This window comes from Barbatula barbatula (assembly GCF_947034865.1).
Source record: "Barbatula barbatula genome assembly, chromosome: 6".
Lineage (NCBI taxonomy): Eukaryota > Metazoa > Chordata > Actinopteri > Cypriniformes > Nemacheilidae > Barbatula > Barbatula barbatula.
This window is the reverse complement of record NC_136765.1, coordinates 2,065,471-2,087,409: the sequence shown is the minus strand read 5'-3', so window position 1 is coordinate 2,087,409 and position 21,939 is coordinate 2,065,471. Positions and strand designations below refer to the sequence as shown.

Sequence of the window (21,939 nt, the reverse complement as noted above, 5' to 3'; positions counted from 1 at the left end):
AACACGAGTGCCGGGAAAACAGTGAGTGCGCACCTTACCTTTAGTAGATGTAGCGCGTATGTTCCGGACGATCGATCATGTCACCTTGGATGTGTTTCCATGCAGGGACTTCGTCACCCATTAACTCCACAGGAGGAGGCGTTGGGCGAGTTGTGTTAACTGTTGTGAGCGAATGCCACCCTGATGCAATAAGCAATCCTCAAAAATACAACTTGCCTAATAATTGTGCACACAGTGTATTCAGAAGATGATAGGTTCTCAAGTCAAAACCCATTTGTCGGTTTGACATAACGTCGAAAGGCCAACAGAAAGGGAACCATGCTTTCACTTTTACCAGATAATAAAAATTACCAGATAATAATAATAACAAATACCAACCTAACCAAATACTGAAATACCAGCTACAAACCTAACAAAATACTGAAATACCAGCTACAAACCTAACCAAATACTGAAATACCAGCTACAAACCTAACAAAATACTGAAATACCAGCTACAAACCTAACAAAATACTGAAATACCAGCTACAAACCTAACAAAATACCAGCTAAAACCTAACCAAATACTGAAATACCAGCTACAAACCTAACCAAATACTGAAATACCAGCTAAAACCTAACCAAATACTGAAATACCAGCTACAAACCTAACCACATACTGAAATACCAGCTACAAACCTAACCACATACCAAAGTCATAGAAAAGCTTTGGTCTCAATTAACAATAAAATTAATCGGGACACCTCTAATTGTCGTAAGGGTACAGTTGTGCCACCAGTGTGTGTTGGCTTTTTATAGACATGACGCAGCAATATTTTTACTTACTAAACCTTCAACCGGCTGTCACTCACCTTACCTGTGTCTCCACCTCACTTACCTGAAACAAACAAAACTCTTGTGTATCACCTAAATATATGATTATCACAACTGTCATGTATATGTATATGTTTATGTATGTATATGTATGTAGTCATATCTCTTAGCTGACCTTAGACCTGAAACCACTCATGAAAAAGGATGTCTTTTATAGGAATCCGTCGACTTGGATCCAACTCCAGGCAAGCGATAATAAACCTGCGGCATTCTGTGCAGAAAGATGGAAGAGACCGTTGTCACATCAAACTGAAAATGAATCACTGTCATATAAAACAGAACAAAGATAGAAATAATTTACATCACCTTTGGTCACGTCATCTCTGTACCAATTATTGTCTTTGATCTCGTGTAAGACCAGTTTTCCTTGAAGTCTCCCGCCCACCAATCTGTACAACATCCGGCCGAGTGACCACACCGTCGCCGGCAATGCGTAACGCGCGTCTGTTTTAAGCATATGAGGGCAGCAGTATCCCAATGTGCCTAAAGAAAAGATTTGATGTGATTTCTACAGTTGCATCAATACTAAAAGTGAGTTTAACACTCTGTGAAGACATCATAATATGAATGTAAAAAGCCTGTCAGAAGTAATAAATCATACCTTTCGATTTTTCGTAATTTTTGTTGAGTAGAGAACCGCACCCAAAGTCAATGAGTTTGACCTCAAATGTTTCTGTGTTTATCAGGAAGTTATCCAGTTTCATGTCCCCGTGAAAAACGTCCCGTTTGAGACATTCAATAGCTGCCTGGATCGCCTGCCGCATGATCTTCTTGGCTAAGTTCTCTGGGATGGCTCCTCCATGGAAGTTAATAAATTGACGTAAGTCCATGCAGGGAGAAGGATGCTCTAGGACCATGATGTATTTGTTATCACGCTCCTCCCAGTCCAAAAGCCGGATGATCTCAGACAATTTAGCTCCTTTACTGGCGAGGATATGAAGAGCGACCTCGTGTGGAAGGGGGTCAGGATGATCGGGCTAGAAGGAAAACCAAGTTTATCATGATTAGCTCGATCTTACACAAACTATAAAAACTATTATTATTGTTTAAAATGAGAAATAGTTTACTTACAATGCTAATCGGATTAGAATACCCAAACCTGACAATTTTCACCGCCACCTGATCAACAAAACAAAACATGAATTTCAGTCGAGTCATACAGAAGTCGAACATCCTGAACAGACATATAACACATTTAAAACAATAGAGAGCATGTTAGTACTCTAAATAACAGACATCAGACACATTAAGAAGACTTGTGAAGGAAAATCTAACCTGAAGCCCATCGCTCGTACGGGTCGCTTTATAGACGGATCCAAATCCTCCTCTACCCAGCATTTTACCCATCTTATACTGACAGTTGTTGATTTCTGTCAAAAGATAAATGTAGTTGATATGAAATGACTAGAAAAGGTTAGGGCTGTCAACTTTAGTCGTTTAGTCGACTAATCGGTCGATGCCGTCTTGGTCGACTGACATTCTCATTGGTCGACCAGTTGCCTATTTTTTTTAGCCTATGTTTCATCCCCAACTTTAAATACTTTAATTTCGGCTATTTAAAAAAAATCACTTAATTTTCAAAGAATTGTATTATTATTATAGTTGTATGTATTATTGATGTCTTTTCGTTGTTGTTTTATAAATGTTCTATGACGATTGTTTAATAAATGTTCAATCAAAATGCAAAACATCGCGTCTTTTTTTTTTTTTTTTTTTTTTTTTAGTCGACTGATCGCTGCGCAGGACAGGACTTTGGTCGACTAAGCATTTCTTTGGTTGACTACAGCCCTAGAAAAGGTTGTACTGTTCGAATCTTCATCCAAAACTTAATGAACAATATTTGTCTCAGCTGTCCTGTTCTTGTTCTGATTTCATATGATGTTAAAATAACTGCAAGACTACAATACAAGTTGGATAAGAACATGATTTTCACAGTGTTAAATATATTGTTTAAGTTTTTGTTGTAAGTTATTAGTGACCTAAAAAATAAGTTTATATAAAAATAAATTTAGCCAAATTCCATCAAAGTGCTGATTCAAGACTCCTCCAGGGACAAACTTCAGAGGCCTGAGCCTCACCATACATGTTTTTATCAGGATAGGAAGAACAATGTTCAGAAGACATTAAAACAGTGGCACAGATGTTGTGTCAAATGTGTGTGTTGTGTATGTTGGGATTATGGAAGTAAACTCACTATAAATCACATTCTCGTCCTCATTATTCTCCAGCAGGTCCGACACAGAACCGAAAGTGTTGTGAAAGTTGTCAACACTGTCTGAGTTGGACCCTGAAGAGACTGTATGCTGGGGGTCAGAGAAAGAAAGAGCCGGTGTGAAGAACCCTTCATCACTGGAGTCAGAGGAGTGATGTGAAGTCAGCAGGTCTCTTTCATTCAGGAGTCCAGGAGTTTCCTGCATCTGATCTATAGATGGAAATGATTTCAAACACAAGACAGTTTCAATCAAATCATATTGATGATGAAATATCAAATATAATAATGATTGTAAGGGCAGCGTTGAAGTGAAGATCCGCCAGTGTGTGTGGATCTATTAATACTAACCTTTTGACACCTCCTCAAAACAGCTGCCGATCATCTCCACACTGTTAACCTGAAACAAACAAAACTCTTGTGTATCGTCTAGATATATGACAAAAACAACAGGTTTGACTTTAAAAGAAATCTCAGCCGACCTGAACCCACTTGTGAAGCAGGATGTCTTTTATCTGAATCCGTTGATCTGGATTCTTCTGCAGGCAAGCGTGAATCAAACTGCACCAATCTGTGTAGAAAGACAGAAGAGGTCGTTATTACTTCAATTCAGTGGACTCTCATGTATTGTGATCTTTCTTCGGTTTTATATCATTTACAAATCTCACCTTTGGTCAGGTCATCTTCGTAGCACTTTTTGCTGTTGATCTGCTTCCCAGTGTTTATGTCAGGAAGATTCCCGCACAACAACATGTGCAATATCAGGCCGAGTGACCACACTGTCCCGGGCAACGCGTGATACCGGCCTGTTTCAATTAACTCTGGACACCAGTAATCCTTTGAGCCTGAAGGAAACATGCCCAAATATGAACGGTAATAGGTTTTTCTCAGCCGACTAGCACAGTCAAAGTTGATGAGTTTGACATCAAATGTTTCGGTGTTAATCAGGAAGTTTTCCAGTTTGATGTCCATGTGGAAAACTCCCCGTTTGAAACATTCAATGACAGCCTTGACCGCCTGCTTCATGATGATCCGAGCTAAATCCTCAGAGATTTTTCCACCTCTGGATTCAATAAATTCACGTAAATCCATGCAGGGAGAAGGATGCTCAAGGACCATCACATATTGGCAGTAACGCTTCTCCCAATCCAAAAGCCGGATGATCTCAGGAACGTGATCTCTTTCATTGGCGCGCTTATGAAGCTTGATCTCTCGTGGAAGGACGTAACGATGACCGGACTACAAGAAACACAATTTTATCATCATTAGCTCGATCTTACACAAACTCTATAAAAACTATGGTGACGTTTTAAAATGATGAACAGTTTACTTACTTTGCCAATAATATCAGCAAATATGTCCTCGACAATTTTCACCGCCACCTGATAGACAAAACAAAGCAAAACATGAATTACAGTCGAGTCATACAGAAGTTATTCATCCTGAACAGACATATAACACATTTAAAACAATAGAGAGCATGTTAGTACTCCAAATAACAGACATCAGACACATTAAGAAGACTTGTGAAGGAAAATCTAACCTGAAGGCCGTCGCTCACACGGGTCGCTTCATAGATGGATCCGTTTCCTCCTTTACTCAGCATTTTACCCATCTTATACTGACAGTTGTTGATTTCTGTTGAAAGATAAATGTAGTTGACATCTGATCACATGCAAACCACATACTAGACTATTTGAACAATATTTGTCTCAGTTGTTCTGATCTTGCTCTACATTTAAATGAGGCAAAAATAATTGCAAGACTGTTGCGTAAAAGATTCTTGTGTTATGGATCAATAAATAAAGTTTATAGAAGTCATATTCCATCAACGTGCTGGTTCAAGACTCCTTCATGTCCATGCCAGAACAAATGAAGTCTCACCATACATGTTTTTATCAGAATAGGAAGAACAATGTTCAGAAGACATTAAAACAGTGGCACAGATGTTGTGTCAAATGTGTGTGTTGTGTATGTTGGGATTATAGAAGTAAACTCACTATAAATCACATTCTCGTGCTTGTTCAGCTCTTCAGTATGATTCAGGAGTTCAGGAGTTTCTATAGAGGGAAATGATTATAAATAGAAAGAAGACTGTTGAAAGCAAATTATATTGATCATATAGTAAACATTAACCATCAATCCTGTGGATTAAACTAAGACAAACAAATACGACAAATTTGACTCAGATTCAGGATTTGTTCATTTCCCAGCAAACATCTTCCTTTCATTGAAGAAGATCAATGTGACAGACATCATGTAACATAACAATAATCATACAGAACAGAAGCTTAAGCACAACATCAGGACTATTGTCAACATTACAGTAAGACACATTTAGACATAAATAACTCTTAGCAGATCATGAACTTAATAATCAACAATTGACGCTAAACTTGAACATAATCTCATAATAACGTGTTGATATGATTCACCTTCAGGATTTCTGTCAGACTCTTCTCTCTCACTTTCAGCTCCTCTGGAGTTTTTCCTCCACAAGCTCTTCCAGAAGCTCTTCTTCTTCTTCTTCTTCTTCTTCCCCTCATCTCTGTTTTCATCCACCTCTTCATGAACATCTGCTCGAGGTGAACGGTCGCTTTCATCAGCCTGAGCAGATCTGCGGTCTTTCCTCCAAAACTTTCTCCCAAATCTCCTCTTCTTCCTTCCACCATCACTGTTGTCACCCACATCTGTGTCGCTAGCGCCCGCTGGTGGAGGCGAATCAGCGGTGGATTGTACAGGTAGCGTGTACACATCCCTCCGATCGCCATCAGCACTTTCAGCTTGAACGCATTTGCAAACTTTCTGACCCATTTTCACTCTCAGATAACAGCAGAAGTCAACCGTAAGCGCGCGAGGAGCAGAATGACGAGAAACGCGCAGTTTGAGGCTTTAACTGGAGTCAACATCATTGTGACGTCATGTTTGGAACTCAGAAGGTTGTCCGGACCAATCCGGTTGAGTTTCACAGCGTCTGTTTTCTCTTAAATGTATATTGTTTTCATGTATCTGTATGTTTTCATGTTAGGCTGTTTTTTGCTTGTTTTCGTCATGTTTGACACTGTGGCTTTGGTGTAGGGGAGAGCGGGGACGATAATAACGAAAAGTAACGAAAGTAACAGCGATTTACTCAGAGCCAGGACAACATTTGCGTTACAAGCTTTGACGTCACGTTCGGCACGCAACCTGACGTTGCTGCCGAATGTCACGTGATTTCGTGGTCGTTTCCCGCGGTTAGGTCCGGAAAACAGTCTGATGGGGTCTAAAGTCACAATGTGCAACTTTGCTTCAAAGTGAAGTTTTACAAAAGGCTTTCAACACTTTTGGCTTATTTTTCTTGGTTAATGATTGTTTAGAAATCTCCCAAATCTGAAATAAACACAAACAAATGAAATGAACACGTGAAGCAGTCTGTCTTTAGACTTTGAGGTCTCTCTCTCTTTTTACTCATCACTCAGCTGTTGTTCTTCTTTCTCACAGGTTCTTATAGCGACAGAGACAGCTAACAACATGAATACATGACAATCTTGTACATGACAGTATGAACTGACTTTGGTCTGTGAAAGATTTCTTAATAATGATCTCGTCCTGACAAACTTCAGCTGCTCCTCATCGACGTTAGTTTATCCATTTCTGAAAATACAATAGTATATTTATATTCAGCTTTATTAAGTAGTTTATTTAACATCGTCTTTTAAGTAATTGTAGTGCAGCAAAGAAGATGCAGAGAAAACACGGAGCCAACAAAAGAGTGAAAGACTTTCACACACATGACACGACTGAACCTTTGACATTGTGTGAAACAGACAAACCGCTGATGAATGAGTCATTTTCAATGATCTCTTGATGTTAAAGTTCATATTAAAATCACAAGTTAATAACTATGTCAACCAGTGATGTGTATGTACTATTTAAAATAGCTTATTCAGAACCTCTAGCAACACTCTGAGCCATACGGTATGTTCACTGTCAGTCCTCGAGAGCCTGAAAAACATCACCTGCACTGTTAAGAAACCTGTCATTTTACACAATCTTCCTGTTTCATTTGACACTATTTTCTGTATCTCTGAAAAACTGTCAAATTACAGAAATAGAAATACAAATTTGTTTTATTTTACAGATCTGTATATTTAAAATATGGCTACAGAAACAGGCTGCAAAATGACATTTTATTTAAAATAAAGTATTTGACAAAGACTTTTCATTATGTAGCGCACAAATAAAACGGACATGTGACCTATGGTGTGACATTAATATTAATGTTTATAATATAAAGGATTAAATGGTATCTTCATTAGGCCTACATAGTTTTTTCTAAAGTTTTTAGAAATAATAAGCATATTGATTGTTTATTTCTCTCTTTTTATTATAAAACCTATTGTATAATATATATATCTATATAAATACCATTTACTGGAATAAAGAGAGAGAATCAAACATCACTACTCTGTCTAACCAATATTGTTCCGCTTGTTAAAGTAGTTCTGCTGCGTTCAGTGTTTTGTTACGCATTTATTCTCATAATATAGTACGATGACATCATATAATACCATTAATTATTTAAGCAGCCTAAGTACATATTTACATGACAGCTTTGAAGATTTTATATTTCAGACATTTTAGAATTCGCGCAATGATACACAAAATAGAGCAGCTGCGCACGTGAGAGGACTTCACCTCAGTTTCGGATGAGAGGCGAAGCAGGTAAGATGCATATTTATATAACAATATTAACATGTGTAAGTTCTAACATCACATTTTTAATGTATATTGACCACATTTGGGAGCAGACCGGTAATCATTTAACGGTAATCTTTAAATGTAAATCTTAAAAAGTAGGCCTCGGTTGATGATGACGTTACTGTGTATTTGTCCTTTTTGCGTGATTTTAATCAAGTCCTGCTTTATAACATTTACTGCGTTCTATTGTATTTAAAGACTTTCAAACCTCAGTCAAAAATGAAATTATGATTTTGTGTAACGTAAACATTAAACGCTTTCCACAAATAATGTTAAATCCGTCACTTCAGTTTGTTTTTCTTCCTGCAGACACGTTGCGTGAGATGCCAAGATCAGTGTGAACAGGTTTGGCCCACCATGTAAAGATGCAACACAGGTGTGTGTTTGAATGTGTATATAATGCAACTTTCATATTAAAGTTCACCACAAAATGTTCATTCTCGTCCTCATGTGGTTTCAAAGCCTTAAGACTTGTTCATCTACAAAACCAGAAAATATCTTGTCAATGAAATCAGAGAGTTTCAGTCCCTCCACTGACAGACTGTTCAACTAAATACATGTAAATACTTGTCTTTCTGGTCAGTGGGTTGTGTACTAAATGCCTTTAAGGGACATTTCTCTCTATTTGAAATCTAGATATAGTATTTTATGATAAAAAAAGACTAGGCACTTATGGGGGTAAAAACTGGCAACCAGTGGATCTACCAACTAATAAAACGCCATTTCGTTCTTCTGGTTTGGTACTTCATGTGTAGAGACAAGAGTGCGGAGATGGAGACCATTTTCAGGGAAATGGAAACATCAAGTAACAATGTGGAGAATGTCAACACGGCAGGGCTGCTTGAGCTACTTGTCAAGTACTTCAGAGAGAAAGAGGATCAGACGTTTCGTAAAGCTGATCGGACAACCTTGCCTGATGAAGTGGACTGTGCTGCACTTCTAAGTACACCCTGCATAATGGTGTGTGGTATGTTTAAAAGTTGAAAGCTATATTTAATATTTGTTGGAATTCATGTTCTGTTTTGTCACAGTGTTATATATCTCTTTTTTCTTTTATGTTACAACAGGACGTTCTCCTTTAACTGCAGAGTACTTTCTGTTATCTGTGGACCAGGTCATAGTTAACAGCCACATCACCATCTTCAGTGATGCTGTCAGGTGTATGTTTGCCTCATACTACTGCTTGAACATTTCCTATCCAGCTGAGCAAAGAGCAACATTGGATCAGGCAAAGGTAAGAAAGAAGCTAATGTCAGTCAGTACACTCACTCACTCACTCACTCACAAACACACTCACTCACTCACTCACTCACTAACACTCACTAACACTCACTCACAAACACACATCATCACACACACACACTCACAAACACACATCATCACACACACTCACTCACAAACACACATCATCACACACTCACTCACTCACATCATCACACACATCATCACACACACACACTCACTCACAAACACACATCACCACACACACTCACTCACAAACACACATCATCACACACACTCACTCACAAACACACATCATCACACACTCACTCACTCACATCATCACACACATCATCACACACACACACTCGCTCACTCACTCACACTCACTCACTCACTCACCCACATACACTCACTCACTCACTCACTCACTCACTCACTCACTCACTCACTCACTCACTCACTCACTCACTCACTCACTAACACTCACTCACTCACTCACTCACTCACTCACTCACTCACTCACTCACTCACTCACTCACTCACTCACTAACACTCACATACACTCACTCACTCACTCACTCACATACACTCACTCACATACACTCACTCACTCACTCACTCACTCACTCACTCACTCACTCACTCACATACACTCACTCACTCACTCACTCACTCACTCACTCACTAACACTCACATACACTCACTCACTCACTCACTCACTCACTCACTCACTCACTCACTCACTCACTCACTCACTCACTCACTCACTCACTCACTCACTCACTAACACTCACATACACTCACTCACTCACTCACTCACATACACTCACTCACTCACATACACTCACTCACATACACTCACTCACTCACTCACTCACTCACTCACTCACTCACTCACTCACTCACTAACACTCACATACACTCACTCACTCACTCACTCACTAACACTCACTCACTCACTCACTAACACTCACTCACATACACTCACTCACTCACATACACTCACTCACTCACTCACTCACTCACTCACTCACTCACTCACTCACTAACACTCACATACACTCACTCACTCACTCACTCACATACACTCACTCACTCACATACACTCACTCACTCACATACACTCACTCACTCACTCACTCACTCACTCACTCACTCACTCACTCACTCACTCACTCACTCACTCACTAACACTCACATACACTCACTCACTCACTCACTCACTAACACTCACTCACTCACTCACTAACACTCACTCACATACACTCACTCACTCACATACACTCACTCACATACACTCACTCACTCACTCACTCTCAAACACACATCATCACACACACTCACTCACAAACACACATCATCACACACACTCACTCACAAACACACATCATCACACACACTCACTCACAAACACACATCATCACACTCACTTTCAAACACACATCATCTCACACACTCACTCACTCACTCTCAAACACACATCATCACACACACTCATTTACTCACAAACACACATCACCACACACTCACTCTCAAACACACACTCACTCACTCACAAACACACATCATCACACACACTCACTCTCAAACACACATCACCACACACACTCACTCTCAAACACACATCACCACACACACTCACTCTCAAACACACATCATCTCACACACTCACTCACTCTCAAACACACATCATCACACTCACTCACTCACAAACACACATCATCACACACACTCACTCTCAAACACACATCATCACACACACTCACTCTCAAACACACATCATCACACACACTCACTCACTCACAAACACACATCATCACACTCACTCACTCTCAAACACACATCACCACACACACTCACTCACAAAAACACATCATCACACACACTCACTCTCAAACACACATCATCACACACACTCACAAACACACATCATCACACACACTCACTCACAAACACACATCATCACACTCACTCTCAAACACACATCACCACACACACTAACTCACAAACACACATCATCACACACACTCACAAACACACATCATCACACACACTCACTTTCAAACACACATCATCACACACACTCACTCACAAAAACACATCATCACACACACTCACTCACAAAAACACATCATCACACACACTCACTCACAAACACACATCATCACACACACTCACACACAAACACACATCATCTCACACACACACTCACTCACTCTCAAACACACATCACCACACACACTCACTCTCAAACACACATCATCACACACACTTACTCACAAACACACATCATCACACACACTCACTCACTCTCAAACACACATCACCACACACACTCACTCTCAAACACACATCACCACACACACTCACTCTCAAACACACATCATCACACACACTCACTCACAAAAACACATCATCACACACACTCACTCACAAACACACATCATCACACACAAACACACATCATCTCACACACTCACTCACTCTCAAACACACATCACCACACACACTCACTCTCAAACACACATCATCACACACACTCACTCACAAACACACATCATCACACACACTCACTCACTCTCAAACACACATCACCACACACACTCACTCTCAAACACACATCACCACACACACTCACTCACAAACACACATCATCACACACACTCACTCACAAACACACATCATCACACACACTCACTCACAAACACACATCATCACACACACTCACAAACACACATCATCACACACACTCACTCTCAAACACACATCATCACACACACTCAGTCATCTCTCAAACACACATCATCACACACACTCACTCTCAAACACACATCATCACACACACTCACTCACAAACACACATCATCACACTCACTTTCAAACACACATCATCACACACACTCACTCTCAAACACACATCATCACACACAAACACACATCATCACACACACTCACTCACAAACACACATCATCACACACAAACACACATCATCTCACACACTCACTCACTCTCAAACACACATCACCACACACACTCACTCTCAAACACACATCATCACACACACTCACTCACAAACACACATCATCACACACACTCACTCACTCTCAAACACACATCACCACACACACTCACTCTCAAACACACATCACCACACACACTCACTCACAAACACACATCATCACACAAACTCACTCACAAACACACATCATCACACACACTCACTCACAAACACACATCATCACACACACTCACAAACACACATCATCACACACACTCACTCACTCTCAAACACACATCATCACACACACTCAGTCATCTCTCAAACACACATCATCACACACACTCACTCTCAAACACACATCATCACACACACTCACTCACAAACACACATCATCACACTCACTTTCAAACACACATCATCACACACACTCACTCTCAAACACACATCATCACACACACTCACTCTCAAACACACATCATCACACACACTCACTCTCAAACACACATCATCACACACACTCACTCTCAAACACACATCATCACACACACTCACTCTCAAACAAACATCACCACACACACTCACTCTCAAACACACATCACCACACACACTCACTCTCAAACACACATCACCACACACACTCACTCTCAAACACACATCATCACACACACTCACTCACAAACACACATCATCTCACACACTCACTCACTCTCAAACACACATCACCACACACACTCACTCTCAAACACACATCATCACACACACTCACTCACAAACACACATCATCACACACACTCACTCACAAAAACACATCATCACACACACTCACTCTCAAACACACATCATCTCACACACTCACTCACTCTCAAACACACATCACCACACACACTCACTCTCAAACACACATCATCACACACACTCACTCACAAACACACATCATCACACACACTCACTCACTCTCAAACACACATCACCACACACACTCACTCTCAAACACACATCATCACACTCACTCACTCTCAAACACACATCATCACACACACTCACTCACAAAAACACATCATCACACTCACTCACTCTCAAACACACATCATCTCACACACTCACTCACTCTCAAACACACATCACCACACACACTCACTCTCAAACACACATCATCACGCACACTCACTCACAAACACACATCATCACACACACTCACTCACTCACAAACACACATCATCATACACACTCACTCACAAACACACATCACCACACACACTCACTCTCAAACACACATCATCACACACACTCACTCTCAAACACACATCATCACACACACTCACTCTCAAACACACATCATCACACACACTCACTCTCAAACACACATCATCACACACACTCACTCTCAAACACACATCACCACACACACTCACTCTCAAACACACATCATCACACACACTCACTCTCAAACACACATCATCACACACACTCACTCTCAAACACACATCATCACACACACTCACTCTCAAACAAACATCACCACACACACTCACTCTCAAACACACATCACCACACACACTCACTCTCAAACACACATCATCACACACACTCACTCTCAAACACACATCATCACACACACTCACTCTCAAACACACATCATCACACACACTCACTCTCAAACACACATCATCACACACACTCACTCTCAAACAAACATCACCACACACACTCACTCTCAAACACACATCACCACACACACTCACTCTCAAACACACATCACCACACACACTCACTCTCAAACACACATCATCACACACACTCACTCTCAAACACACATCACCACACACACTCACTCTCAAACACACATCACCACACACACTCACTCTCAAACACACATCATCACACACACTCACTCACAAACACACATCATCACACACACTCACTCACAAAAACACATCATCACACACACTCACTCACTCTCAAACACACATCATCACACTCACTCACTCTCAAACACACATCATCACACACACTCACTCACAAAAACACATCATCACACACACTCACTCTCAAACACACATCATCTCACACACTCACTCACTCTCAAACACACATCACCACACACACTCACTCTCAAACACACATCATCACACACACTCACTCACAAACACACATCATCACACACACTCACTCACTCACTCACAAACACACATCATCATACACACTCACTCACAAACACACATCACCACACACACTCACTCTCAAACACACATCATCTCACACACTCACTCACTCTCAAACACACATCACCACACACACTCACTCTCAAACACACATCATCTCACACACTCACTCTCAAACACACATCATCACACACACTCACTCTCAAACACACATCATCACACACACTCACTCACTCACAAACACACATCATCACACACACTCACACACTAACACACATCATCTCACACACTCACTCACTCTCAAACACACATCACCACACACACTCACTCTCAAACACATCATCACTCACAAAAACACATCATCACACACACTCACTCTCAAACACACATCATCTCACACACTCACTCACTCTCAAACACACTTCACCACACACACTCACTCTCAAACACACATCATCACACACACTCACTCTCAAACACACATCATCACACACACTCACTCACAAACACACATCATCACACTCACTCACTCACAAACACACATCATCATACACACTCACTCACAAACACACATCACCACACACACTCACTCTCAAACACACATCATCTCACACACTCACTCACAAACACACATCATCACACACACTCACTCACAAACACACATCATCACACACACTCACTCACTCTCAAACACACATCACCACACACACTCACTCTCAAACACACATCACCACACACACTCACTCACAAACACACATCATCACACAAACTCACTCACAAACACACATCATCACACACACTCACTCACAAACACACATCATCACACACACTCACAAACACACATCATCACACACACTCACTCACTCTCAAACACACATCATCACACACACTCAGTCATCTCTCAAACACACATCATCACACACACTCACTCTCAAACACACATCATCACACACACTCACTCACAAACACACATCATCACACTCACTTTCAAACACACATCATCACACACACTCACTCTCAAACACACATCATCACACACACTCACTCTCAAACACACATCATCACACACACTCACTCTCAAACACACATCATCACACACACTCACTCTCAAACACACATCATCACACACACTCACTCTCAAACAAACATCACCACACACACTCACTCTCAAACACACATCACCACACACACTCACTCTCAAACACACATCACCACACACACTCACTCTCAAACACACATCATCACACACACTCACTCACAAACACACATCATCTCACACACTCACTCACTCTCAAACACACATCACCACACACACTCACTCTCAAACACACATCATCACACACACTCACTCACAAACACACATCATCACACACACTCACTCACAAAAACACATCATCACACACACTCACTCTCAAACACACATCATCTCACACACTCACTCACTCTCAAACACACATCACCACACACACTCACTCTCAAACACACATCATCACACACACTCACTCACAAACACACATCATCACACACACTCACTCACTCTCAAACACACATCACCACACACACTCACTCTCAAACACACATCATCACACTCACTCACTCTCAAACACACATCATCACACACACTCACTCACAAAAACACATCATCACACTCACTCACTCTCAAACACACATCATCTCACACACTCACTCACTCTCAAACACACATCACCACACACACTCACTCTCAAACACACATCATCACGCACACTCACTCACAAACACACATCATCACACACACTCACTCACTCACAAACACACATCATCACACACACTCACTCACTCACAAACACACATCATCATACACACTCACTCACAAACACACATCACCACACACACTCACTCTCAAACACACATCATCACACACACTCACTCTCAAACACACATCATCACACACACTCACTCTCAAACACACATCATCACACACACTCACTCTCAAACACACATCATCACACACACTCACTCTCAAACACACATCATCACACACACTCACTCTCAAACACACATCATCACACACACTCACTCTCAAACACACATCATCACACACACTCACTCTCAAACAAACATCACCACACACACTCACTCTCAAACACACATCACCACACACACTCACTCTCAAACACACATCATCACACACACTCACTCTCAAACACACATCATCACACACACTCACTCTCAAACACACATCATCACACACACTCACTCTCAAACACACATCATCACACACACTCACTCTCAAACAAACATCACCACACACACTCACTCTCAAACACACATCACCACACACACTCACTCTCAAACACACATCACCACACACACTCACTCTCAAACACACATCATCACACACACTCACTCTCAAACACACATCACCACACACACTCACTCTCAAACACACATCACCACACACACTCACTCTCAAACACACATCATCACACACACTCACTCACAAACACACATCATCACACACACTCACTCACAAAAACACATCATCACACACACTCACTCACTCTCAAACACACATCATCACACTCACTCACTCTCAAACACACATCATCACACACACTCACTCACAAAAACACATCATCACACACACTCACTCTCAAACACACATCATCTCACACACTCACTCACTCTCAAACACACATCACCACACACACTCACTCTCAAACACACATCATCACACACACTCACTCACAAACACACATCATCACACACACACACTCACTCACTCACAAACACACATCATCATACACACTCACTCACAAACACACATCACCACACACACTCACTCTCAAACACACATCATCTCACACACTCACTCACTCTCAAACACACATCACCACACACACTCACTCTCAAACACACATCATCTCACACACTCACTCTCAAACACACATCATCACACACACTCACTCTCAAACACACATCATCACACACACTCACTCACTCACAAACACACATCATCACACACACTCACACACTAACACACATCATCTCACACACTCACTCACTCTCAAACACACATCACCACACACACTCACTCTCAAACACATCATCACTCACAAAAACACATCATCACACACACTCACTCTCAAACACACATCATCTCACACACTCACTCACTCTCAAACACACTTCACCACACACACTCACTCTCAAACACACATCATCACACACACTCACTCTCAAACACACATCATCACACACACTCACTCACAAACACACATCATCACACTCACTCACTCACAAACACACATCATCATACACACTCACTCACAAACACACATCACCACACACACTCACTCTCAAACACACATCATCTCACACACTCACTCACTCTCAAACACACATCACCACACACACTCACTCACAAACACACATCATCACACTCACTTTCAAACACACATCATCACACACACTCATTTACTCACAAACACACATCACCACACACACTCACTCTCAAACACACATCACCACACACACTCACTCACAAACACACATCATCACACTCACTTTCAAACACACATCATCACACACACTCATTTACTCACAAACACACATCACCACACACACTCACTCTCAAACACACACTCACTCACTCTCAAACACACACTCACTCACAAACACACATCATCACACTCACTTTCAAACACACATCATCACACACACTCATTTACTCACAAACACACATCACCACACACACTCACTCTCAAATACACATCATCGCACACACTCACTCTCAAACACACATCATCACACACACTCACTCTCAAACACACATCATCACACACACTCACTCTCAAACACACATCACCACACACACTCACTCTCAAACACACATCACCACACACACTCACTCTCAAACACACATCATCTCACACACTCACTCTCAAACACACATCATCACACACACTCACTCACAGACACACATCATCACACATCACCACACACATTCACTCACAAACACACATCATCACACTCACTCTCAAACACACATCATCACACTCACTCACTCACAAAGACACATCATCACACACACTCACTCTCAAACACACATCATCACACACACTCACTCACAAACACACATCATCACACTCACTCACTCACAAACACACATCATCACACACACTCACTCTCAAACACACATCACCACACACATTCACTCACAAACACACATCATCACACTCACTCACTCACAAACACACATCATCACACACACTCACTCTCAAACACACATCACCACACACATTCACTCTCAAACACACATCATCACACTCACTCACTCACAAACACACATCATCACACACACTCACTCTCAAACACACATCACCACACACATTCACTCACAAACACACATCATCACACTCACTCACTCACTCACAAACACACATCATCACACTCACTCACTCACAAACACACACCATCACACACACACACTCACAAACACACATCATCACACTCACTCTCAAACACACATCACCACAGACACTCACTCTCAAACACACATCATCTCACACACACTCACTCTCAAACACACATCACCACACACACTCACTCACTCACAAACACACATCATCACACAATCGCTCTCAAACACACATCATCACACACACTCACTCTCAAACACACATCATCACACACACTCACTCACAAACACACATCATCACACACACTCACTCACAAACACACATCACACACACTCACAAACACACATCACACACACTCACTCACAAAAACACATCATCACACACACTCACTCACAAACACACATCATCACACACACTCACTCACAAACACACATCACACACACTCACTCTCAAACACACATCATCACACACACTCACTCACAAACACACATCATCTCACAAACACACATCACACACACTCACTCTCAAACACACATCACCACACACACTCACTCTCAAACACACATCACACACACACTCACTCTCAAACACACATCACACACTCACTCTCAAACACACATCACACACACACACTCACTCACAAACACACATCATCACACACACTCACTCTCAAACACACATCACCACACACACTCACTCACAAACACACACACTCACTCACAAACACACATCATCACACACACTCACTCACAAACACACATCACACACACACTCACTCTCAAACACACATCACACACACACTCACTCTCAAACACACATCACACAAACACACATCACACACACTCACTCACAAACACACATCATCACACACACTCACTCACAAACACACATCACGACACACACTCACTCACAAACACACATCACCACACACACTCTCAAACACACATCATCACACACACTCACTCTCAAACACACATCATCACACACACTCACTCACAAACACACATCATCACACACACTCACTCACAAACACACATCATCACACATCACCACACACATTCACTCACAAACACACATCATCACACTCATCACAAACACACATCATCACGCACACTCACTCACTCACAAACACACATCATCTAACACACTCACTCACTCACAAACACACATCATCTAACACACTCACTCACTCACAAACACACATCACCACACACTCACTCACAAACACACATCACCACACACACTCACTCTCAAACACACATCACCACACACACATCACCACACACACTCACTCTCAAACACACATCATCACACTCACTCACAAACACACATCATCACACACACTCACTCACAAACACACATCATCACACACACTCACTCACAAACAGACATCATCACACACACTCACTCACTCACACACATCATCTCACACACTCACTCACTCACAAACACACATCATCACGCACACTCACTCACTCACAAACACACATCATCACGCACACTCACTCACTAACACACATCATCACACACACTCACTCTCAAACACACATCATCACACACACTCACTCTCAAACACACATCATCACACACACTCACTCACTCACACACATCACCACACACACTCACTCTCAAACACACATCATCACACACACTCACTCACAAACACACATCATCACACACACTCACTCACAAACACACATCATCACACACACTCACTCTCAAACACACTTCATCACACACACTCACTCACAAACACACATCATCACACACACTCACTCACAAACACACATCATCACACACACTCACTCTCAAACACACATCATCACACACACTCACTCTCAAACACACATCATCACACACACTCACTCACTCACACACATCACCACACACACTCACTCACAAACACACATCATCACACACACTCACTCACAAACACACATCATCACACACACTCATAAACACACATCATCACACACTCACTCTCGAACACACATCATCATCACACACTCACTCACTCACAAACACACATCATCACACCAATTAACTCACAAACAAACACATCATCACACACACTCACTCACAAAAACACATCATCACACACACTCACTCACAAACACACATCACCACACACACTCACTCACACACATCATCACACACACTCACTCTCAAACACACATCATCACACACACTCACTCACAAAAACACATCATCACACACACTCACTCACAAACACACATCATCACACACACTCACTCACAAACACACATCATCACACACACTCACTCACAAACACACATCATCACACACACTCACTCACTCACAAACACACATCATCACACTCACTCACTCTCAAACACACATCACCACACACACTCACTCACAAAAACACATCATCACACACACTCACTCTCAAACACACATCATCACACACACTCACAAACACACATCATCACACACACTCACTCACAAACACACATCATCACACTCACTCTCAAACACACATCACCACACACACTAACTCACAAACACACATCATCACACACACTCACAAACACACATCATCACACACACTCACTTTCAAACACACATCATCACACACACTCACTCACAAAAACACATCATCACACACACTCACTCACAAAAACACATCATCACACACACTCACTCACAAACACACATCATCACACACACTCACACACAAACACACATCATCTCACACACACACTCACTCACTCTCAAACACACATCACCACACACACTCACTCTCAAACACACATCATCACACACACTTACTCACAAACACACATCATCACACACACTCACTCACTCTCAAACACACATCACCACACACACTCACTCTCAAACACACATCACCACACACACTCACTCTCAAACACACATCATCACACACACTCACTCACAAAAACACATCATCACACACACTCACTCACAAACACACATCATCACACACAAACACACATCATCTCACACACTCACTCACTCTCAAACACACATCACCACACACACTCACTCTCAAACACACATCATCACACACACTCACTCACAAACACACATCATCACACACACTCACTCACTCTCAAACACACATCACCACACACACTCACTCTCAAACACACATCACCACACACACTCACTCACAAACACACATCATCACACACACTCACTCACAAACACACATCATCACACACACTCACTCACAAACACACATCATCACACACACTCACAAACACACATCATCACACACACTCACTCACTCTCAAACACACATCATCACACACACTCAGTCATCTCTCAAACACACATC

At 41.5% G+C, this 21,939-nt stretch overlaps 1 protein-coding gene across 2 annotated transcripts in view; it reads left to right on the top strand.

The window, feature by feature from the left end:
• Window positions 1-7,757: 7,757 nt before the first annotated feature.
• LOC306895628 (uncharacterized protein) overlaps window positions 7,758-21,939 on the top strand; it is a 45,597-nt gene continuing 31,415 nt past the window's right edge. The window contains exons 1-4 of one of the 2 annotated variants that reach the window (XM_079459006.1): window positions 7,758-7,786; window positions 8,132-8,198; window positions 8,578-8,789; window positions 8,890-9,056. In XM_079459006.1, coding sequence (XP_079315132.1) covers window positions 8,188-8,198; window positions 8,578-8,789; window positions 8,890-9,056 — 390 coding nt within the window. In that variant the 5' untranslated portion in view covers window positions 7,758-7,786; window positions 8,132-8,187. Of the gene's footprint in view, window positions 7,891-8,131; window positions 8,199-8,577; window positions 8,790-8,889; window positions 9,057-21,939 lie in introns of both variants that reach the window. The other variant, XM_079459007.1, reaches the window with a different exon arrangement.